This window comes from Colossoma macropomum, unplaced genomic scaffold, assembly GCF_904425465.1.
Source record: "Colossoma macropomum unplaced genomic scaffold, Colossoma_macropomum, whole genome shotgun sequence".
NCBI classification, from domain to species: Eukaryota; Metazoa; Chordata; class Actinopteri; order Characiformes; family Serrasalmidae; genus Colossoma; species Colossoma macropomum.
In genome coordinates this window covers 1,421,060-1,446,472 of record NW_023494808.1, presented here as the reverse complement: position 1 = coordinate 1,446,472, position 25,413 = coordinate 1,421,060, and the positions used below count along the sequence as shown (strand labels likewise).

Genomic DNA, 25,413 nt, shown 5'->3' with positions numbered 1-25,413 from the left:
AGAAAAATGGGGCGGTTCTTGAGATGGTCTGATTGGCTCAGTCCCTGATGTTGGCAGGCTAGCGGCACCTCTGGCTGTCTATATACTGGATAAATACATACTGAATATGAATATTCATATTCTTTGTAACACAGCCTGAGTTTTACCCGCAGAAGAACAGTCCTCCACAGAGGAGGTAGGTGAGGAGTCCAGCTGAATGCTCCACATTAGTGAGTCCAGTGTGGTGACAGGTGGGACACATTACCTGTACTGGACTGTCCCCGAATGGACTCAGGACTGCACAGAGAGAGAGAGAGAGAGAGAGAGAGAGAGAGAGAGAGAGAGAGAGAGAGAACAACACCAGGGAAACCTGCTCAGCTTAATCCACTCACAGGAAGTGAGGCAGTTGCTCAACATTGCTATCCAAAACAGCTAGAGTGTTACAGCATTGCTGTTACAGACTCACTAGTAACCATGTTACAGTGATGCTGTTACAGTCCCTGTTACTGATTAGTAACAGTGTTACAGTGATGCTGTTACAGTCCCTGTTACTGATTAGTAACAGTGTTACAGTGATGCTGTTACAGTCCCTGTTACTGATTAGTAACAGTGTTAGTGATGTTGTTACAGCCCCTGTTACTGATTAGTAACAGTGTTAGTAATGTTGTTACAGCCCCTGTTACTGATTAGTAACAGTGTTACAGTGTTGTTACAGTCCCTGTTACTGACTAGTAACAGTGTTACAGTGATGTTACAGTTCCTGTTACTGACTAGTAACAGTGTTACAGTGATGTTACAGTCCCTGTTACTGACCTGTAACAGTGTTACAGTGATGCTGTTACAGTCCCTGTTACTGATGAGTAACAGTGTTACAGTGTTGCTGTTACAGTCCCTGTTACTGATTAGTAAGTGTTAGTGATGTTACAGCCCCTGTTACTGACTAGTAACAGTGTTACAGTGATGTTACAGCCCCTGTTACTGACTAGTAAAAGTGTTACAGTGATGTTACAGTCCCTGTTACTGACTAGTAAGTGTTACAGTGATGTTACAGCCCCTGTTACTGACTAGTAACAGTGTTACAGTGATGTTACAGTCCCTGTTACTGACTAGTAACAGTGTTACAGTGATGTTACAGCCCCTGTTACTGACTAGTAAAAGTGTTACAGTGATGTTACAGTCCCTGTTACTGACTAGTAAGTGTTACAGTGATGTTACAGCGCCTGTTACTGACTAGTAACAGTGTTACAGTGATGTTACAGTCCCTGTTACTGATTAGTAACAGTGTTACAGTGATGTTACAGTCCCTGTTACTGACTAGTAACAGTGTTACAGTGATGATGTTACAGTCCCTCTTACTGATTAGTAAGTGTTACAGTGATGTTACAGCCTCTGTTACTGACCTGTAACAGTGTTACAGTGATGTTACAGTCCCTGTTACTGACTAGTAACAGTGTTACAGTGATGTTACAGCCTCTGTTACTGACCTGTAACAGTGTTACAGTGATGTTACAGTCCCTGTTACTGACTAGTAACAGTGTTACAGTGATGTTGTTACAGTCCCTCTTACTGATTAGTAACAGTGTTAGTGTTACTGTTGCAGTCACTGTTACTGATTAGTAAGTGTTAGTGATGTTGTTACAGTCCCTGTTACTGACTAGTAACAGTGTTACAGTGTTGTTACAGTCCCTGTTACTGACTAGTAACAGTGTTAAAGTGATGTTACAGCCCCTGTTACTGACTAGTAAAAGCGTTACAGTGATGTTACAGCCTCTGTTACTGACCTGTAACAGTGTTACAGTGATGTTACAGTCCCTGTTACTGACTAGTAACAGTGTTACAGTGATGCTGTTACAGTCCCTGTTACTGATTAGTAACAGTGTTACAGTGATGTTACAGTCCCAGTTACTGACTAGTAACAGTGTTACAGTGATGTTACAGTCCCTGTTACTGACTAGTAACAGTGTTACAGTGATGTTACAGCCTCTGTTACTGACCTGTATGAGTGTTGCAGTGATGCTGTTGCAGTCCCTCTTACTGATTAGTAACAGTGTTAGTGTTACTGTTGCAGTCACTGTTATTAATTACTAACAGTGTTACAGTGATATTGTTACAGTCACTGTTACTAACTGGTGAATGTAGGATTAGGAGTTTTGCCCAGCTGATGTAGCATGGTCCACTTGCCAACCCCAGTTGGCCATGTGTAGAGCAGCAGTATTACACCCTTCTCTTTATCATGTGGAGGTGTTCAGTAACCTTGATTATGTGGTGTCTACGTTGTATGATGCTCTGTTATTGATGAAAGTGGACTAAAGTATAGAGTTTAGCTGTGCTAATGTATTTTAGCGCATGTTTATAGATAACAGTGTTTCATACAGTGTCAGAAACCAAAGAATCAAGTATCTCAGAGACACTGAACACCTCCACACAGTGGAGTGCTATTTTTCATATGTTTAAGCCTCCTTATACGCGTTAGCTACATTGGCCTCATAGCTCCAGGGCTAAAGCCAAAGCAGCAAACATCAGACTCCAAGTCTTGGCTGATGTAGTACGTTTGGGAGTACATCTGCTTTGCCTCCTGTTCCTGCCATGTGGATGTGTTCAGAGTCACAGGATGTGGGAGATGTCGGAGAGCGGGGGGAGGTTTTCTCTCACTGTTTAACAAGATTACAGGCCCAACTCACCCACAACCTGACCTGATACAGTCGCCATTCCACTGAAAACACAAACAAAACAAACAGGATAAACAGTTTCGTATCAGATACACAGCGCAATCTGATCGTATCTGAACTGTTTACATTACAGAGACGTTCAGACTTCAGCACTTCTACTTCTACCACAACACAGATACAGAAAGTGGAACCTAACAGTGTCTTTAGTGCATTTCAGCACTTACAGTATTTATGTTTAACACAAATCACATCTGTTACTTAACAACACACACTACGTCATGAATAATTCATAGAAGATACTGAATAATTCATAGAAAATAATGAATAATTCATAGTAGATACTGAATAATTCATAGTAGATACTAAATAATTCATAGTAAATACTGAATAATTCATAGCAGATATTGAATAATTCATAGCAGATGCTGAATAATTCATAGTAGATACTGAATAATTCATAGCAGATATTGAATAATTCGTAGAAGATGCTGAATAATTCAAAGAAGATACTGAATAATTCATAGTAGATACTGAATAATTCATAGTAAATACTGAATAATTCATAGTAGATAGTAAATAATTCATAGTAGATACTGAATAATTCATAGTAGATACTGAATAATTTATTAGCAGATATTGAATAATTCATAGTAGATAATGAATAATTCATAGATGATACTGAATAATTTATAGTAGATATTGAATAATTCATAGTAGATACTGAATAATTCATAGTAGATTCTGAATAATTCATAATAGATGCTGAATAATTTATAGTAGATATTGAATAATTCATAGTAGATACTGAATAATTCATAGTAGATACTGAATAATTTATTAGCAGATATTGAATAATTCATAGTAGATAATGAATAATTCATAGATGATACTGAATAATTTCTAGTAGATATTGAATAATTCATAGTAGATACTGAATAATTCATAGTAGATACTGAATAATTTATAGTAGATATTGAATAATTCATAGTAGATACTGAAAAATTCATAGTAGATACTGAATAATTTATTAGCAGATATTGAATAATTCGTAGTAGATAATGAATAATTCATTGATGATCCTGAATAATTTATAGTAGATATTGAATAATTCATAGTAGATATTGAATAATTCATAGTAGATACTGAATAATTCATAGTAGATACTGAATAATTTATAGTAGATACTGAATAATTCATAGTAGATATTGAATAATTCATAGTAGATACTGAATAATTCATAGTAGATACTGAATAATTTATTAGCAGATATTGAATAATTCATAGTAGATAATGAATAATTCATTGATGATCCTGAATAATTTATAGTAGATATTGAATAATTCATAGTAGATACTGAATAATTCATAGTAGATACTGAATAATTTATAGTAGATATTGAATAATTCATAGTAGATAATGAATAATTCATAGTAGATGCTGAATAATTTATAGTAGATACTGAATAATTCATAGTAGATAATGAATAATTCATAGTAGATACTGAATAATTCATAGTAGATACTGAATAATTTATAGTAGATAATGAATAATTCATGGTAGATACTGAATAATTCATAGTAGATACTGAATAATTTATAGTAGATGCTGAATCATTCATAGGAAATAATTCCCACACATTTCAGCTTTATCAGAAAGAGTTACAGACAAACTTTAAAAGCTCTCTGATCCAGAAACTGAGTGATTAATATGATTAATATGAGTGAACTATTAATATGATTAATATGAGTGAACTATTAATATGATTAATATGAGTGATTACTCATATTAAACATTAGTGGAGACACATTTCAGTCCAAACATGACACCATAGAAAAGCTGCATTAGACAAAATCCATTTGCAGTACAGTAATAACTCACACGGTAAAGCTCTGATTTCAAAATGATTCAGTTCTGACCACTGACTAAACGATTCTGTACATCATGAACTCTCAGACTGTTCGGTTCAGTTATTTTAATAAGGAATCCTTTTTACACTTTCTCATGCTCTGAGTATGTGAGTGGAGGAGCTGTGAACGCTGCACTGAAACTCGATACACTGAGCAAACACTGTTTCATATTCAGCCTCCACCCTCAGACCGTTACACAGCGGAACAATAACCATAACCATAACCATAACCATAACCAGCTCAGTAACATTAATAAACAGCTGTACTCACAGGTCTCGGGCTGGAAGTGCTGGACTGAGTCCTGAAGTGTGGATTTTTAAACAAACACTGACAAACACTCAGCTGGACGGTCCTGACTACACCCACTTCCTGTCACAGCTCTTTTCTGCCTCCCTCTCTCTCTGTTTCTCTCTCTCTCTCTCTCTCTGTTTCTCTTTCCCTCTCTCTCTCTCTCTCTCTCTCTCCCTCTCTTCCTCTCTCTCTCACCCACAAACAGACAAACACATTGTGAGAAAATCTGCTCTGTTCCAGCACAAAGAACAGCTGTCCGCACTTCTGTACAGTCAGATACTACTTTGAGTTCAGTTTCTAATCAGATGTTATTGATCTGTCGGATGTTTATGAGCAGATCAGATATAAAATAATCCATCGAGAGAGAACAACATCAGTGTAAAAGAACAGGAGTTTCCAAAACTGACAGAGAAGAACTGGACTCCTAACAACCACCTGGAAGACCAGGTAGACCACATAGTACATACTGAATAATTCGTAGCAGACCCTAATTAATTCGTAGAAGACTGAATAATTCATAGAAGATACTGAATAGAAGGTACTGAATAAGTAGATACTGAATAAGTAGATACTGCATAATCCATAGTAGACACCAAGGTGCAAAATGCAGGGGGTGCTGAGGGGTCTGGGATCCATTAATTAACCCCCTGAATGTCTCAAAATGTAAAATTCTGGAGGGTCTTTATGTCGTTATGCTGTCCATTAGAGAAAGACGCTCAAATCCAGATTCAGTGAAGCTGATTGTTTACCTGCTTCAACCACAATCAGCTTCTGTCTCTGGTGTTCTTAACTAACTAGAGCTGCAGCACTGCTCTGCCTCAGGGTGGCGCTGTAGCAGACTGGCTCACCCAGTTGGTCCTTCACAGCCTAGAAACTGTAACTCTGCCCGGATTCCTCTGAAACACAATGAGCTGCAGCAGATCTGTAAATCTGAAAACTCGCCCAGATTCCCAAGAGTTTGGAGTGAAGAGTGACTGTTCCTCATTTCTCACACTGAAGACAGAAGAGGAGACGAGGAAGATCTCAGTTACTGTGAGGAAGAGCGCAGAACCGCACTAGAACAGAGACTCTACAGAAGAGGAGACGAGGAAGATCTCAGTTAATGTGAGGAAGAGCGCAGAACCGCACTAGAACAGAGACTCTACAGAAGAGGAGACGAGGAAGATCTCAGTTAATGTGAGGAAGAGCGCAGAACCGCACTAGAACAGAGACTCTACAGAAGAGGAGACGAGGAAGATCTCAGTTACTGTGAGGAAGAGCGCAGAACCGCACTAGAACAGAGACTCTACAGAGGAGGAGACGAGGAAGATCTCAGTTAATGAGAGGAAGAGCGCATAACTTGGACTTTAGACTAAAATCCTTTTGCTCTGAGTGACTCTAAAGTTTATTTTATTAAAACTAACGATTAAACATTCCATTTTATCACTAGCAAAACAATCATAACTCTACCAAACTTTACCAAGTGTTTCGGTAGCGTCTGTTTCGCTAGCGACTGTTTCAGTAGCGACTGTTTCAGTAGCGTCTGTTTCAGTAGCATCTGTTTCAGTAGCGACTGTTTCAGTAGCGACTGTCAGTAGTGTCTGTTTCAGTAGTGGCTGTTTCAGTAGTGACTTTCAGTAGTGTCTGTTTCGGTAGTGACTGTTTCGGTAGTGACTGTTTCGGTAGCGACTGTTTCGGTAGCGTCGGTTTCGGTAGCGACTGTTTCGGTAGCGACTGTTTCAGTAGTGACTGTCAGTAGTGTCTGTTTCAGAAGTGACTGTTTCAGAAGTGACTGTTTCAGTAGTGACTGTTTGAGTACTGTCTGTTGCGGTAGTGTCTGTTTCAGTAGTGACTGTTTCAGTAGTGACTGTTTCAGTAGCGACTGTTTCAGTAGTGACTTTCAGTAGTGTCTGTTTCAGTAGTGACTGTTTCAGTAGTGACTGTCAGTAGTGTGTTTCAGTAGTGTGTGTTTCAGTAGTGACTGTTTCAGTAGTGTCTGTTTCAGTAGTGACTGTTTCAGTAGTGACTCAGTAGTGTCTGTTTCAGTAGTGTCTGTTTCAGTAGTGACTGTCAGTAGTGACAGTTTCAGTAGTGACTGTTTCAATAGTGACTGTTTCAGTAGTGACTTTCAGTAGTGTCTGTTTCAGTAGTGTCTGTTTCAGTATTGTCTGTTTCAGTAGCGACTGTTTCAGTAGCGACTGTTTCAGTAGCGTCTGTCTCAGTAGCGACTGTCTCAGTAGCGTCTGTCTCAGTAGCGTCTGTTTCAGTAGTGATTGTTTAAGTAGTGTCTGTTTCAGTAGTGACTGTTTCAGTAGTGTCTGTCTCAGTAGTGACTGTCTCAGTAGTGTCTGTTTCAGTAGTGATTGTTTAAGTAGTGTCTGTTTCAGTAGTGACTGTTTCAGTAGTGTCTGTCTCAGTAGTGACTATTTCAGTAGTGTCTGTCTCAGTAGTGTCTGTTTCAGTAGTGATTGTTTAAGTAGTGTCTGTTTCAGTAGTGTCTGTCTCAGTAGTGACTGTTTCAGTAGTGTCTGTCTCAGTAGTGTCTGTTTCAGTAGTGATTGTTTAAGTAGTGTCTGTTTCAGTAGTGACTGTTTCAGTAGTGTCTGTCTCAGTAGTGACTGTCTCAGTAGTGTCTGTTTCAGTAGTGATTGTTTAAGTAGTGTCTGTTTCAGTAGTGACTGTTTCAGTAGTGTCTGTCTCAGTAGTGACTGTCTCAGTAGTGACTGTTTCAGTAGTGTCTGTTTCAGTAGTGATTGTTTAAGTAGTGTCTGTTTCAGTAGTGACTGTTTCAGTAGTGTCTGTCTCAGTAGTGACTATTTCAGTAGTGTCTGTCTCAGTAGTGTCTGTTTCAGTAGTGATTGTTTAAGTAGTGTCTGTTTCAGTAGTGTCTGTCTCAGTAGTGACTGTCTCAGTAGTGTCTGTCTCAGTAGTGTCTGTTTCAGTAGTGATTGTTTAAGTAGTGTCTGTTTCAGTAGTGACTGTTTCAGTAGTGTCTGTCTCAGTAGTGACTGTCTCAGTAGTGTCTGTCTCAGTAGTGTCTGTTTCAGTAGTGATTGTTTAAGTAGTGTCTGTTTCAGTAGTGACTGTTTCAGTAGTGTCTGTCTCAGTAGTGACTGTCTCAGTAGTGTCTGTCTCAGTAGTGTCTGTTTCAGTAGTGATTGTTTAAGTAGTGTCTGTTTCAGTAGTGACTGTTTCAGTAGTGTCTGTCTCAGTAGTGACTATTTCAGTAGTGTCTGTCTCAGTAGTGACTGTCTCAGTAGTGTCTGTCTCAGTAGTGTCTGTTTCAGTAGTGATTGTTTCGGTAGCGTCTGTTTCGGTAGTGACTGTTTCAGTAGTGTCTGTTTCAGTAGTGTCTGTTTCAGTAGTGACTGTCAGTAGTGTCTGTTTCAGTAGTGACTGTTTCAGTAGTGTCTGTTTCAGTAGTGACTGTGTCAGTAGTGTCTGTTTCAGTAGTGACTGTGTCAGTAGTGTGTTTCAGTAGTGACTGTTTTGGTGACAGTTTTAGCTCATTTTGAGCTCAGAAATTCAGCAGTACAGACCAGCAAATACAGCTTTGAACAGCTGGTCACACAAAATCATCATATTTTACATTAAAACACTAAAAAGTGCTGAACTGCAGAAAATATGATGATTCTTAATGTTCCACACTGATTTTCAGACATTGGGACACATTTACTTCAAAACAATGGGATCTAACTGCTCACCATGTGGCCACGAGGGACAGGGATGCAGCCTCACTTCCTGCTCTAAAATACAGGGGTGTAAAATACGGCTCCGCCCACAGACTAAAACGCCCTGTAGTGACGTGAAAACGGTGCACGACTGTTTTTATTTCAAAATTACATTCATGATAAATCTAAATCTTTCAACCTCACTTTTAGAGAAAAAAGAAACTGCATTGTTTACACCTATAAACACATACATGGTGTTATATACTCCTCCTGACAGAAGGCACTGTGTAAGTGCTGAGTGTGTGTACATTTAGTTTATTACTGTCTTTGGATTAAACAGATCAGAACAGAATCACTGTAAATCTCTCACTGAACTTTTACAGTGTTTCACTGCAGGAGTCCAGACTGAACTAACTCAGCAGAGCTGCCCAGATATTTCACCACGTCTGGCATTCACTAACTGGGGCGTCTGTCCAGAGAGAGAGAGTGAGAGAGAGACAGAGTGGGAGGGGGGAGAAAGAGAGAGAGAGAGAGAGGGGGAGATAGAAAGAGAGTGGGGGGAGAGAGAAAGAGAGAAAGGGGGAGAGAGAGAGGGAGAGAGAAAGAGAGTGGGGGGAGAGAGAAAGAGAGAGGGGGAGAGAGAGAGGGAGAGAAAAAGAGAGAGAGGGGGAGAGAGAGGGGGGAGAGAGAGAGGGAGAGGGGGGAGAAAGAGAGAGAGATACAGAGAGAGAGAGGGAGGGAGAGGCTTCAATGACATTAGCAGCACATGATTTCTAAATCGAGTTTGCTGTAAAATGGTCAGCTGGCAGAAACACAATCTCTCTCTCTCTCTCTCTCTCTCTCTCTCTCTCTCTCTCTCTCTCTCTCTCTCTCCTCTTCTGTCCACTATGTACACTATGGTCAGTCATGTGAGAGTGTTGTAAACTACTGAGTGGATCAGACACAGCAGTGCTGCTGGAGTTTTTAAACACCTCAGTGTCACTGCTGGACTGAGAATAGTCCACCAACCATAAAAATCCAGCCGACAGCGTCCTGTGGGCAGCGTCCTGTGACCACTGATGAAGAACCAGAGGATGACCAACACAAACTGTGCAGCAGCAGATGAGCTATCGTCTCTGACTTTACATCTACAAGGTGGACTGACAAGGTAGGAGTGTCTAATAGAGTGGACAGTGAGTGGACACAGTGTTTAAAAACTCCAGCAGCACTGCTGTGTCTGATCCACTCATACCAGCACAACACACACTAACACACCACCACCACGTCAGTGTTACTGCAGTGCTGAGAATGATCCACCACCCAAATAGTACCTGCTCTGTGAGGGTCCATGGGGGTCCTGACCACTGAAGAACAGGGTAAAAGGGGGCTAACAAAGTATCAGAGAAACAGATGGACTACAGTCTGTAACTGTAGAACTACAAAGTGCACCTATATAGTAAGTGGAGCTGATAAAGTGGACAATGAGCGTAGAAACAAGGAGGTGGTCAGAATGTGACAGGCACAGACTGAGGGGCTGAGGAACAGAGGTTGTTACAGGGAGAAAAAATTCAGTCGGTCAGAGCCTTATACTACACGCAACCAGATGCACTGGACCATGTCTCCAAACTAACACACACACATATGATTACATATTTAAATTATGTCACCTAGCAACCACCCCTGGGTTTTACAAAGCCACGTTCAGTCACATTTCATTATAGAGCGCTTTATATTACGTTACATATGGAAACCGCTCTGTACATTAAGCTATTATCATTATTATTATTATCGTTATTATTATTATTATTATTATGTTCTCAGCCTTACAGCATCACCAATGTTACATCAAAGATTTTTAACATTTTCTAGGAGGAGGGGGTCAGATAGTTCTAGTTATTTCTCCACATCTCAGGTGGGTTTTAGACTTGACTTCAACACCCACTGTAGATGCTGTAGAGGATTCATAGAGTTGATTATCGATGTGATTTATACATTGATTTATAGTTCTTAAGTGTTGAGGTTTGTGTATTTCTCCACTACCACATATTAAAAAGCAATCTAATAAAATCTGATCAGAGATAATTCCACCAATCAGAGGTTTATATCTAAATAAGGAGAAAAAGCTTTTTCTTTTGTTATGAATGACTCTATTTGTAACGTTTGAGGCATGGAGGCGGGATGCAAATGCGAGTTGCTTTTATTGATTGTAGAGCTAATAGGGTCCAGAGTTGCAGAGGTTTGAATAACTGACAAGTTCATGATGAAAGCAAAACCAAACTACAAAATGTACAAAACCAAGGGACAAAGCAACATCAACAGAGTAACATCCACAATGCAAGACAAAGACTGAACAAACACAGGGGTATAAATACACAGAGGGGAAATGAGACACACCTGGGACTAATGAGGGGCGGAGCTACAGGCAGGTGGAACAGATAACAAGGGGGCAGGACCAGGGAGGAGACACAGAACAACAACAAAAAGCACATGTCACAAGAAAACAAAAAGACACATGGCTACCGTAGAGGGGGCGAAAGATGCACCGAGAGGGACAAAGGGAGAATCCGTGACACTATTCAGTTTCTAAGTTGCGAGTAACCTGGTCTCTGTAGCCACATGCAACTGATAGACAGAGTGTAACTATATGGACGGTTTCCTTATTTTTACCTTGACAGTGAATTAAATACGAAACACAAAACACAAAGCATAATCTATGTTGGGGACACTGTGGGCCCTCCCCTTTTGTAAATGTAAATTTTGTCCCCACCACTTTTTTGAAAGTCTAGGCCAGAGGTCACTAAAACGCAGACCGTGGTCCGAGTCCGGACCCAGGCGCTGTCCTATGCGGACCTGGACCTGGACCTATAACATATATGGTCCTATTTTAATGGGTGTAACATTTCTAGTTACGGTGCCGCTTTAGTGGCCCAGGAGACTCACAGACCAATCGCATGCGTTGTAAATATCACACGTGATGCTACTCAGCCAATCAGATCTGTGCACTACGATGAGCACTGAGACTCAAGTGAGGGATGCTCACACAGGAGAGGGACGAGGGGAGAAACAGCAGTCAGAGAAGAAAGTGAGTCAGAGGGAAGTTATTTCACATGGCGTGATCTAAAAACAGAAAACTGACGATAAATATTGTTGAAATGTGACTGAACTGTACTTTATTTGATTTGACATTCAGTTGTTGACTGTATAAGATGTTGATATACCTACTAGGCTCCTTCAGTAAACAGTATATGGCACTGAATCATGATACAAGTTAGACATTATGATGTTCTGGACCTTCGCTTGAGGAAACTTTCTTTAACTGGACCTTATTGAATTTTAAATAAAGACCCGTGGTCTGGGCTTTTTTCTTGCCTGTCATATTGCGTCTAAACAGCAGGTGGCGCCAAAGCATCAAAACTAGAGGGGAAACCTCTAGACCTTCCTAGCTGTACCTTCTTGCTGTTTGTATTTTTTTCATGTTTTACTTTAGTTGTCTTGGGGTCAGCGTCAGGGTGAAGCTGGCGGCTAGAGGTGACGTCCCTCTCGAGCATCTTATGCGCTCCTTTCTGCTGGTGTGTTCAATGAAGAGCATTCCTTACAGCACAATCTTGGCTACCCAGGTGTTTCTTCTGCTGATACCACAGCATTCTGAATGCTGCCTTTACAAAATGTAGCTTGGACTGAATACAAATGCTTATATTCTGTTTTCTGATACTTGTGTTCTGTTACATCCCAACTCTGACATTAGCTATGAATGTAATGCTGACATCCAGGAGAAATAAACAACTCTTAGATATATGTTGAACTTTTTTGTCACAAAAACATGTAAATGTGAGTTTTCCTAGATGGCCTCTGAATAATTCGTTTTTATAACAAACATTCAATAATGTCATTTTATTAAATAGAAGGTACAGCACGATACACCGATCAGACATGACGTTCTGACCGCCTCCTTGTTTCTACGCTCATTGTCCATTTTATCAGCTCCACTTACTATATAGGTGCACTTTGTAGTTCTACAGTTACAGACTGTAGTCCATCTGTTTCTCTGATACTTTGTTAGCCCCCTTTTACCCTGTTCTTCAGTGGTCAGGACCCCCATGGACCCTCACAGAGCAGGTACTATGTGGGTGATGGATCATTCTCAGCACTGCAGTAACACTGACATGGTGGTGGTGTGTTAGCGTGTGTTGTGCTGGTCTGAGTGGATCAGACACAGCAGTGCTGCTGAAGTTAAACACTGTGTCCACTCACTGTCCACTCTATTAGACACTCCTACCTTGTCAGTCCACCTTGTCGATGTAAAGTCAGAGACGATAGCTCATCTGCTGCTGCACAGTTTGTGCTGGTCATCCTCTAGTCCTTCATCAGTGGTCACAGGACGCTGCCCACAGGACGCTGGTGGCTGGATGTTTTTGGTTGGTGGACTATTCTCAGTCCAGCAGTGACACTGAGGTGTTTAAAAACTCCAGCAGCACTGCTGTGTCTGATCCACTCAGACCAGCACAACACACACTAACACACCACCACCACGTCAGTGTTACTGCAGTGCTGAGAATGATCCACCACCCAAATAGTACCTGCTCTGTGAGGGTCCCTGGGGGTCACCACACCATAAGACCACTCTACACCATAAGAGTCCATGGTCAAGAGTCCTAACTCTAAATTCACAGATGTCTGTAACATGATTAGACTGTAAGCTGCTCTAAACAGTGTCAAATGCATACAAGTAAAAGTGTCAATAATATTATAGCTGTTCTACAGTACTTACAATAAATTAAGTACGCAATTAGAAATGTAAATAGAGAACTTCTGTTTTTACTAAGGATCTGCCATGTTCCTAGTTTCCTGGACTTTTCAAATAACGCTCATATATCAAAGAAAACATCAAATGAAAAATAACACTGGATTCAAATTTGCTTCATCAAAGTAAAGATTTATTGCAATGTTCTTAATATTATGCTGTTTTCTCAGCCTAGCAATATGTGGAGACTTTGGTTAAATGCGATAGAAAAGGTGGAAAGTTAATCAGGAAAGAGTTGATTATAGACCATAACTTTTTTCATGAATGAGACGTCTGATCTGAACTTGACTGTAGGGCTCTAGAGGTCTCACTCCTTTTATCCGGTGCAGTCCATGATGCTGTCATCTCTGCTGATGAGCCACAGGTGGCCATTACCGTAGGAAACATGCTTGACTTTCTTAGAGGACGGCACTTGGCGCCACCCAGTGCCAGCAGGGTTACTTCGTGAAACACCATCCCTGCAAGATACCGATCAAATTGGTCATTTGGTATCACAGGACAAGGTATTTCATTTTTATAAGACTCACCCACCACTTTTATTGCCAAACGTCCAACATACACAATAATAACTGCCTAATAAAATTACCTCTGGAAGACCTCTCCAATAGAACTGACCCCAAAGACTTTTCCATCAGTGGAAACCTCAATCATGGAAAGACCTCCAGGTATCTGCTGCCAGTTTAAGGAGCCACCACAAGCAGTTGGAGTCACGCCCTGAAATAAAGCAGACTCAGACTGAAAATTCAGTAAAAAACATGGCAGAGACGAATAAATGATATCGTGTAAAAAGATACTAAGAGTAGCAAACATACTAAACACAAAGATTTGTAGTCATCACTGAAATAAAAGTGCAGTCAAGAATAAAACATTATGAAATATAAAAGCAGCAATATGTGGAGTCCAAGCACCGTTTAGCTCAATGAGGTCTAATGTGCCAGACTGGATCCGATTTATAGATTGAAGATAAATGACAGGATGTCAGACTTTATCAAGTGTACTTCATATGTCATTATTATTGAAGTTCAGGTTGTGACTTTTTGACATTGTTATGCCAAGCTGGAGACTTTGATCAAGTAAGTCAAAATTCCAGATAAGTATTCCAATTCCTTGGAATATTTATTTTATTGAACTTTTGAGGTTAACACAAAAGAAAATTAAAAAAGGGCAGTAATGAATAAACAGAAAACGTATGTGATTGAGCGCAGACTATAAAAAATCATAACGCAAAGAAAACAATATCAGGAAAAAAGAACCAAGGAAAAAGCATGAGCAAATAAATACATAAATAAATAAAATATAGCAACATAGATAGGTCTCAAGTACTACCTTTACATGTTTCAGTACAACAGTGTCTACATATTAAAGAGCGATCAATAACTAGCCCATCAAGGAAGTTCTAGGGAGGACAAATTTTCTACATATTTAAGAAAAGGATTCCAGACAATATGGATACAAAAGATTCCAATTTCTGACAAAACCTACGATTGAAACAATGTTCAGCTAAAAAAAGTAAATTAAAAAATCAACATTGGGCCTCATTCACCAACAGTTCTTAAGAAGAAATTTCAGTAACACTTTCTATGAATGTCACCTTTGTAAGCATCTATAAACACATTCATAACGTGTTATAATGCATTCATAAGGCATTATAAACATAGCTATAAATATTTATAAAAATGCATTACACATTATAGCCATGTTTATTATGCATTATGAATTGTTAATATAATACATTATAAGTACTGTTCATAACTAATTATAAGAGCTCATAAGTGGTATTTGTCCACTCTAAGTAAAGTGAAGCGTACTGTACTAAAGCCTCCTCCAGTGTTCAGAGTGAGGCTTCAAGTTGAAGTATTTACTGAAGGATTTACTGAAACACTAAAACATTCACAGTAAAGCACATTACAGGCTTCAAATGTCAGAGTTTAAACTAGAGCTGCCATCAGTGTTTTACCCAATGTGGGAAAGGTAATGTACACCACCGTTAGCTTAGTATTTGTCTTTACGCTCTCCAAGCTGGGACTGACTTCATTGGCACTGACATTATAACATGTTATCAACACTATTTATAATGCATTATATTAACACTTCATAATGTATAATAAAAATGGCTATACAGTGTAATTCAGTGTAATTATTTTTTTATAAATATTTATAACCATGTTTATAATGCCTTATGAATACATTATAACATATTATAAATATGTTTATAGATGCTTACAAAGGTGACATTCATAGAAAGTGTTACCGAAATTTCTTCTTAAAACCCACTTACGCAGTTTAGACGAAGACTCTGACATTCACCAGTGTTCTCTTATCTGGGATTTGTTCTTAGGTAAGAACAGAATCTACACACAGTCAAGAGCACAAAGGTGAGAACAGTTCTGCACTTTAAGAACACGTCATGAATCTGACTTAGACTTTTTCTTAGGACCTTTCTCAGCAACACACTTAAGAACAAACTTAGGAAGATACTGGTGAATGAGGCCCAGTGGTTCAGTTATTGAATTATTTTTAGTCTCATTCTGCACTGCAGTGCTCCCTGAAGGCCAGTTGTGGTCAGGTTTTGCATGCTTCATCTGAATCTCAATTCATTTAAGTGCTTTAAGTTTTGAAACAATGACAATGTTGCTAGCCAGCTAAGCTAGTTTAAAATGGGCTGTTTCCAAATGATTTACAATAGAATAAATACAAAATACATTTTATGAAAACACATGTAATTACAAAGTTTTAAGACGTATTAAATTGAATTATTTGGATCCAGTTTCATGTCCTCAGGTGAAATTATGTATATTTGATTAGACTGTTGGAAGAATAGAGCCATCAGTGGTCAATTGTTTTTAAATTTTATAGGGTAATTACAAGTCCCTACTCAGACACACCATTAAAGTTCCATGACGATTGGTCAATGTTGAGCCTGTCAAATGGCTGCTGAAAGCTGATTGGCTCATGCTAGCCACAAGTTATTCACTTTAAACTGAATATGTTGTTTAATGGACAAATACCCAGAGTTGACATTATTATCTGTTGTATCTTCAGCTGTATCTGTAGGTTACCTTCATAATGTAGATGTTGTCTGCAGCGTTGACTCCCCAGCAGCTGTACGGCCCACAGCTGTAGTACTTCAGCTTTCCTGGGATATGCTTCCAGGAAGAACCTTGCCCCCCAGTAAGGCAGTAGATATCATCATTCATGTTGACACCTGCTGGAGAGACCATTCCTCCTGCATCCACCTGTTTCAGCAGACCTTGGAAACAAAGGCAGACAAAGACGTAGTATAGGGGCAGAAACAGATGGACAGAAATGGGCAAACTTCACAGTACAACTTTGTCTCTCTCTAAATTTTACTGGAAAGATTTTACTAGGTGGGTCACAAAACAGAATTCCCAACATTTGTATCTTTTAGTGCACAGTTTTAATTTATTTTCTGAGTTTAACATATTGGATGAAAATATGCAGTTACATCTACTCACATCTACATCTTCAACACATTTACCTCAATGTATTCAGTATGTTATATTTAGCAAATAAGCAGTAATTGTATATTACACTGTGCAGAAGTGGCTATATGACTGTATATATTAAATTACTGTACGTAAAATGTCTGTGAAGTAAGACCAGCACACCTGGAACAATAACCCAATCTCCTCCCACAAGTTTGTAGATGTAATTGTTGGAATCGACTCCCCAGACGCCAGCAGGTCCCACACTGACGTGCTTCAGAGATCCTGGGACCTGGATCCAGCCGGTGCTGTACAGGGTGTAGATCTGATTATTGGAGTTGACCCCAAACACTTGACCATTCGAAACATCAATCTGCTTCAGCTTGCCTGGAACCACTCTACACTCCAGAGCTGTAAGGATAGATAGATAGATTAAATTGATTGCTTGGTTGGTTAGTTGATCCCCAAAGGGAAATTACTATATTGCAGCAATTGTCCATTCACATTAATCACCCAAAACATGTAACTTATAGCATGATATATCCATAATGTAATTTACACTAGCCATATGTTACCATTGATTTACCTGGAATTTCAGTGTCTTATCTATAATTACATATTTATTAGTAAACAGTAGAATTACATATATCTACAATTACATTTGCACTAGTAGAAATTCTAATTACAGAAATGTACACTTTAATTTTAACTAGTAAAAAATCCAGGTCCACAAATCCATAATTGAATTTTGACTAGTAGATAAAATAATTTAAGATATCTTTAATTTAGTTATGAATAGTTATAACATGAATTAGAGATATGTATAGATTTAGATTTTGTCATGCATCCCTCTGCTTCTTACTCAATCTCCCAGAATCCTCTGAGATCTGCCTCACCGGATTACTGATTCTGTTCACTTGTTATATGTATCGTCTGACGTAGTTAGGATAGTATACACCGATCAGGTATAACATTATGACGACCTCCTTGTTTCTACACTCACTGTCCATTTTATCAGCTCCACTTACTCTATAGGTGCACTTTGTAGTTCTACAGTTACAGACTGTAGTCCATCTGTTTCTCTGATACTTTGTTAGCCCCCTTTTACCCTGTTCTTCAGTGGTCAGGACCCCCCATGGACCCCCACAGAGCAGGTACTATTTGGGTGGTGGATCATTCTCAGCACTGCAGTAACACTGACGTGGTGGTGGTGTGTTAGTGTGTGTTGTGCTGGTCTGAGTGGATCAGACACAGCAGTGCTGCTGGAGTTTTTAAACACTGTGTCCACTCACTGTCTACTCTGTTCGACACTCCTACCTTGCCAGTCCACCTTGTAGATGTAAAGTCAGAGACGCTCGTCTGCTGCTGCACAGATGGACTACAGTCTGTAATTGTAGAACTACAAAGTACTACTACAAACTAGCTTGTTTTACTCTTTTTATCTGCAAGCATCTGACTGATTCTGTCCCATTAGAGGATATCTTGCCTCTGATGCAGACAGCAAATGCAGATGCTTTCCAAAAGGCATGTCAATCAGGGCCAAGTATTGGGGCAATATCAGCAGGTACTGGCTGGAGTAACTCATTCACTTGATTTATTTATCTGATAGAGCTCTTGAACGGGCTACTGCTAGCTGGTCTCATATGTATCATTTGACAATAATTTCCACATCATTGACAAACAGTTCTCAAAAGAATTTCACATAGTGTTTGATCACACTCATGAGAGTAAAGTAAGTGGGGAACTGTTAACTAAACTTCGACAAGGAAGGTGTTCCTTTGACCTTCGTTCAAGGAAGGAGTTTTGCACTCCTGCTGCTAGTAGTGGGTGGAACAAGCCAACGGAAGTCTGAGGGCCCAAAGATCACAGCCAGCAAATACTGGTTTTTGGCCTAGTTCCTTACATACAGAGATTTCTCCAGATTTTCGGAATCTTTTAATGGTATTATGTACCGTAGATGATGAAAAGCAAAATTTCTTTGCTGTTTTATGTTAAGAAACGTTATTCTTGAATTGTTGCACAATTTGATCATGCAGTCTTTCACAGAGTGGTCAACCCCTCCACATCTTTTTTTCTGAAAGACTCCGCCTCTCTGAGATGCTCATTTTATACCCAATCATGTGACTGACGCGTTGTCAATCAATTACCAGGTGTGGCATTGCACAACTTTCCCAACTTTTTTGAAATGTGTTGTTGGCATCAAATTCAAAATGGGCATATATTTTTCAAAACATTATAAAAATTCTTAGTTTCAACATTTGATATGTTGTCTTTGTACTATTTTTAATAAATACAGGGTTTAAATGATTTGCACCTCATTGCATTTTGTTTTTATTTACATTTTACACAGAGTCCCAACTTTTATGGAAATAGGGTTGTAGTTTAATCTATAATTCTGATTCTTTCTGGTCAGAATTGTTTCAGATCTCTCCAATTGTTTAAGGAATACATAAACAACTATGAAAGCATTCATGTATATTTATGAGAGCTAAATAAGGTGGGAAAAGGCTGGCTTGTGTGCGGAAAGTCAGTGCAGGGCACAAGGTGGAAGGTATCGAGAAGGAGAGGAATGAAAGGCAGAGGAAGAATCTGACCCATTCAACAGAGTACTGAATGTGGTCACATTGGTGAGAGAGTGACTGGAGCACTCCAGGAACATTGACAGCATTTCAGCAACCAGACAATCAGTTAATTTATCCACAATTATCAACAATTTAACTAGCTAACAGGTAGCTTAACTAGCCATAACATTTTTATGGAGGGTTGGACCCTACAGTTTGAAATAATTTTTACGTTTTATTTTATGGTGTTTTACCGCACCATATAGTTTTAAAAGTAACTTGTTATCTGACCTGTTCTTAAGTGTGCCTGATGGATGCACCACTGTAAATAAATAGAGCAGTTATTGCATATTTGTAGCCCGAGAAAACACACACGGGACGACAGCTCATAAGCTATTTGGTCTGTTTATTCTCTATCAGGATTTCAAAGATTTGGTGTAGCGAGAGAAATTCAGCTCACTGTCACAAAAGTATAACAGCCAACTGAAACAAAGAAATAAAGAAAAACAAAAATACAAATTTTAAATGGACCTGGCTTAAATACTTTTTCGGTCCGTTACAGCCTCGTATGTATACAGCACAAAGAAAACAATTAGGCCAAATAACATAAGTATGTACAGTACAAATAATACGGTAGTGGTTTGCTTGTGTGCGAAACACCAAAAACACATGTAGCTTAGACCACCTAGACCAGTTTAGCTTCTCTCACTCACGGTAACTTTTCTCCCACAACTAGCACATCGCAGCTCTAACCAGCTTCTTCTGGTTCCTTTGAATGCACTCGCTCGTTCTGTGCTCTGCACAGCGCCCCCGTGAGGTCTTAAAGGCACAGGAACCTATTTATGCTTTTAGATTAATGTAGGTGAAACTGATAGGATCTGATTATCATCTGGCTACATTTCTCCCCTGCGAGAGGGTAAGCGCCCTCGATTACTCATTTACTCCAATCGTACTCTTAACCTCTTTGACAGCTTCGCGGTATAGAGCACTACTCAAACTAGCCAGAATCTGTGTAACTGCTGCAGGGCTTATGGTGGTTGTATCTAGGACTGACTTGGGCTCATGGTGCAGATTTGAGTGCTGTCCCGCATTCAGTCTCCTACTTTTACGGGGTGCAGCTACAGGAGCATCCAGAACAGGTTTCGGAGCTTTTACCACTGACAGTGACATTTCCTTCTCCTCTTCAGAGGCCGCTACCGTTTCCGAAGTCCCACTAACAGGAGCAGGGGCAACATTCTGCACTCCTTGTCCATTATCAGTTACAAACTGTTTCTCTTCTGGGTATGCATTTTCAGTGGCTGGGTCTCGACATGGCATCAACCTCTGAGGCCTGCTTTCCATAAATATAACACCACCTTCTGAGTCCTCTGAATCTGATTCTGATCCCAGGGATGGACTGAACTGAGTCTGTGGGGTCTGAAGTCCCCGTCGAGGAAGTGGAACAGGAGGATTTGCACATTGCCTAATGTCGACTCTGTTCACTCTTCTTGTCGGTCCTCCTTCTACAGGCTCCACTGTGTAAGTGGTGTCTACTTTATCCACAACTCTGTAGACAACAGGCTGCCAAGCGTCCTGTATTTTGTTACGTCCTAATGGTCTGTTCCTTAGGTAAACCAAGGCACCAGTTTCAATTTTAGGACAATAGACTTTGTCTTTCTGCAAGGCAATTCGCTCAGCGGCCTTCAATTCTGAATACTGTTTTGCTCTAGCATGGGCATCACTTAGACATCTCTGGTGTACCGCTAACCAGTCAGTTTTCTTGTCGCTAGGTTGTTCCCTCCCTAGAAGAGCATCCACTGGCAAGTGGGGCTCAACACCAAACAGTAAATAATATGGGGAATTCCCCGTGGTTGAGTGGGGTGTCGCATTATAGGCATATACTAATTCAGGTAAAGATTCAGGCCACCTGCGTTTCTTTTCTGGTGGCAGTGAGCATAACAGGTCATGTAATGTCCTGTTAAAGCGCTCGCATTGGGCATTACCAGTAGGATGATGCGGGGTGGTTCGGCTTTTTTTTACTCCATACAGTTTACACAGCTCAGATATCACCTCGCTTTCAAAGTTACGACCCTGGTCCGAGTGTAGCCTCTCAGGAACACCATACTTCAGGAACCACTCCTTCAGGAGTACTTTAGCTGTGGTATCTGCCTTTTGATCACGAGTTGCAAAAGCCTGAGTGAACTTAGTGAACACATCAGTGACTATCAGTACATTCTCCCGACCATCAGTAGAAGGCTCCAATGATGTAAAATCTACAGCAATAACTTCTAGTGGCCTAGAAGCCAGAAATGATTTCATAGGGGGGCGAACTTTAGGCTGTGGCATCTTCGTCAACACACAGCGCTGACATTCTTTAATCCATCTCGCCACATCCTCATAAATGCCTATCCAAAAGCATCTGCTTCGTAACAACTGCAGGGTACGTTCGATGCCCTGATGCCCCATCGAATCATGGACATACTCCAACACCTTTTCCTTCAAGCGGCAAGGCAAGAGCAGTTGGAAACATTCCCCAAGTCGCTCATCATCAATAACCCGATACAACAACCCTTTCAGTTCCTGAAAGCTGTCCCAGTGTTTTAACAGTGAAAGGACAGGTTTAGGGAGCATCTTACGTTCTTTCCAATTAGGCCTACTTTTCCTTTCCCACCATTCTCAGAAAACACTCAGCACTGGGTCCTGCTGTTGGAAAACATAAAGGTTCTCATTAGAGTAACCTGGGAACGTCAGAGTATTGCTCTGATCTTGGCCTACATCACATCTGCCAGCTTCAAGAGTCCGTATCTGCCTGACTTTACAACTTTGCAGCCCCGCTGTTACTAGGGCTGGGTCAAGAGCCGTGCCTTGCTTAATCAAACTGCAAATCGCCACACAACCCTCAAACTCAGCATCCTCCGAGATAGGCTCAGGCTCCCCTGCGAAAGACCGCCTAGAGAGCGCATCAGCGGCCGTGTTGTTCCGGCCTGGCTGATACTGTACATCAAAATCAAAAGCTGACAACTGAGCAATCCATCTCTGCTCAATCGCTCCAAACTTGCCTGTTTCCAAGTGACATAGCGGGTTGTTGTCCGTGAGTACAGTGAATTTGGAACCCAACAAGTAACTACAAAACTTTTCTGTTACCGCCCATTTGAGTGCGAGTAGTTCCAGTTTAGTGCTACTGTAGTTACTGTCATTCTTTTCTGCATTTCTCAATCGTCTGCTTGCATACGCAATTACCCGTTTCTCGTCACCTTGTTCCTGGTACAGTACCGCCCCAAGCCCATGACTGCTAGCATTAGTCTCCACTATGAACAGTTGTGTGAAGTCGGCAAAACCCAGGATAGGTGCACTGATGAGCTTTTCTTTAAGCAGATTGAAGGCTGCTTGACATTCTTCCGTCCATAACTGTTTCAGCGGTTGATTGATTTTACTAGGGCTTCCAACATTGAGACACAAATTTACTACCTTGTGCAGTGGGCCAGCTATTTTTGAGAAGCCTTGAATGAAGCGCCTGTAATAACTGCAGAAGCCAAGGAATGACCGCAGATCTTTCAGGGTGGATGGCGCTGGCCATTGCTCCACTGCTGACACTTTTTCTGGATCTGTGCCTATACCTTGGGCGGATATCTGGTGTCCCAAAAACTTCACCTATGATTGGAGGAAGTGGCATTTCTCCAGCTTAACTTTAAGGCCAGTCTCTTTGAGGCGCCTAAAGACAGCTTCAAACCTGTCTATGTGTTCGCAGAATTTCTTTGAATACACCAAAATATCGTCCAGGTACACAAGCATAATCTGAAATATTAAATCATTCATTGTGGCCTGCATCAGCCTTTGAAAAGTTGCAGGTCCATTACAAACCCCAAATGGCATCCGGAGAAATTCATATAGCCCAAACGGTGTTGCAAAGGCAGTCTTGTGTCTGTCGCTTTCCTCTACTGCTACCTGATGGTAGCCACTGGCTAGGTCTAGGGTTGAAAAGTACTGCGCTCCACGCAGGGCATCAAAACTTTCTTCGATGCGTGGTAAAGGAAAAGCATCCTTTTTGGTCTAATGATTTAATTTTCAGTAATCAACACACAACCTTATGCTGCCATCTGATTTCCGTACCAGCACTATGGGGGATGCATAGGCACTGCTGCTCTCTTGTATAACACCTTTCCTTAACAGCTTGGAAATGTGTTCTTGCACTTCCTGGTACTGATTGGGTGGAACCCGGCGGTATGGCTGTGTAACTGGCTCGTCATCAACTAGATGTATTTCATGCTTAACTTTGTCAGTGTAGCCAAGGTCTTCATCCTCTACTGCAAAGATATCAAAGTACTTAGCCAGTAATGCTCACAACTGGGTCTGTTGATCAACACTACCACCAATGTCAAGCTTGTCCAGAATAGATTGCAGTTCACAGTTACTAGGCCCTTCACCCAACTCCAGCATGATCTGTTCGATGTCAGCTGAAATCCTTTGAAACTTCACTGCACACTGTGGTTCATTATCCATGCATTCTACTTTTGACAAGATACCCAGCCGAGTACGAGGGGAGAGCCAAACATCCTCCAGTGAAAAATTTAATATCTGTACTGGAAATGTGCAGTCATTAGGACCAACGAGTGTGGGAACAACTATAAGACCTCCTAGTAGTTGCACACTAAGTCGTTCGAGCAACATTGATTGATTGTTACCCGCACTCTTTGATGCTCTCTTTGCTAGGAGGGTCACCAACGATCCTGCAGGGATGTGCTCCATGTTTTTTCCTGCTACTCGGGCAACCTCTTTCCGATCGACCTCACACTTCTGCATTTTCTGGAAAACACTTCTCCAGTCCGAATCCAACTTTCCTCCTAAGGTAGTGTCAAATTCTGCATACACCAGTTGTCTGCATTGGCTGATAATGTTCATACCAATGATACATGGAACTGACTGTTCAGTGTCACGAGGATCTTTGACTACCAAGAAACCACAATCGGGCATCCTTAGACCCATGGCCTGAACCTCCAGCTCCAGATATCCAAGGTAGGGTATCTCAAGGCCGTTAGCGGCTGTCAACTTAAGCCAACCAGCAGTGAGCAACATATCATCTTCTCCTGACAGGTGCTTTCTGAAGAACTGCTCAGTAATAGTGCTCACTTGGCTACCTGTATCCAGTAAGCATGGAGTCTTTACACCACCAATCTCAAGTTCAACTATTGGACATGTTCCTATGGCACGCTGTAGTAAGTGGTCACGAGAAGGCTGTACATTATCTGAGTCTATAGGGCTCCCCCGAATTGCCCGACTCACAACTGGTACCAAAAATTGTAGCCCGGGAAAACACACATGGGACGACAACTCATAAGCTATTTGGTCCGTTTATTCTCTATCAGGATTTCAAAGATTTGGTGTAGCGAGAGAAATTCAGCTCACTGTCACAAAAGTATAACAGCCAACTGAAACAAAGAAATAAAGAAAAATAAAAATACAAATTTTAAATGGACCTGGCTTAAATACTTTTTCGGTCCATTACAGCCTCGTATGTATACAGCACAAAGAAAACAATTAGGCCAAATAACATAAGTATGTACAGTACAAATAATACAGTAGTGGTTTGCTTGTGTGCGAAACACCAAAAACACATGTAGGTTAGACCACCTAGACCAGTTTAGCTTCTCTCACTCACGGTAACTTTTCTCCCACAACTAGCACATCGCAGCTCTAACCAGCTTCTTCTGGTTCCTTTGAATGCACTCGCTCGTTCTGTGCTCTGCACAGCGCCCCCGTGAGGTCTTAAAGGCACAGGAACCTATTTATGCTTTTAGATTAATGTAGGTGAAACTGATAGGATCTAATTATCACCTGGCTACATATTGGTTGCTTTTCTTCTTCCAGTTTAAGTGAAAATTATGCTGGTGACAGAAAAAAGAGGCATGTTGTCTTTTACAACCTAGCATATGTAGAATATTCTGTTCTGACTAGTAAGAAGTCAGTTTTAGATATCTAAAATTGAATTTATAACTAGTCAGAACACAAATTTGACTAGTCATAATTATCTTTCAACGAGTGACGTTTCATAATGGAGATCTCTATTATTTATTGTTACTAGTAAAAAGATAGATGTTGATATCTGTAATCATGTTGAATGGTCCAGCAACCATAAATATCCAGCCAAGAGCAG

The 25,413-nt window shown here is 40.5% G+C and overlaps 1 protein-coding gene and 1 long non-coding RNA gene across 4 annotated transcripts in view; both read right to left on the bottom strand.

Annotated features, from left to right (window-relative positions):
- Window positions 1-193: 193 nt before the first annotated feature.
- LOC118798200 lies at window positions 194-4,977 on the bottom strand. The gene is made up of 3 exons (XR_005005983.1): window positions 4,826-4,977; window positions 2,661-2,692; window positions 194-276 (listed from the first exon to the last, which is right to left on the bottom strand). It is a non-coding gene; the product is annotated as an uncharacterized LOC118798200 (long non-coding RNA).
- Window positions 4,978-13,418: 8,441 nt separating this feature from the next.
- LOC118798199 (fish-egg lectin-like) overlaps window positions 13,419-25,413 on the bottom strand; it is a 37,756-nt gene continuing 25,761 nt past the window's right edge. Inside the window, exons 2-5 of one of the 3 annotated variants that reach the window (XM_036557571.1) lie at window positions 16,906-17,133; window positions 16,336-16,526; window positions 13,863-13,990; window positions 13,419-13,734 (exon numbers count right to left, since the gene is read on the bottom strand). In XM_036557571.1, the coding sequence (XP_036413464.1) occupies window positions 13,593-13,734; window positions 13,863-13,990; window positions 16,336-16,526; window positions 16,906-17,133 (689 nt within the window). In that variant the 3' untranslated portion in view covers window positions 13,419-13,592. The remainder of the gene's footprint in view (window positions 13,735-13,862; window positions 13,991-16,335; window positions 16,527-16,905; window positions 17,134-25,413) is intronic. The other 2 variants (XM_036557570.1, XM_036557569.1) reach the window with 2 other exon arrangements.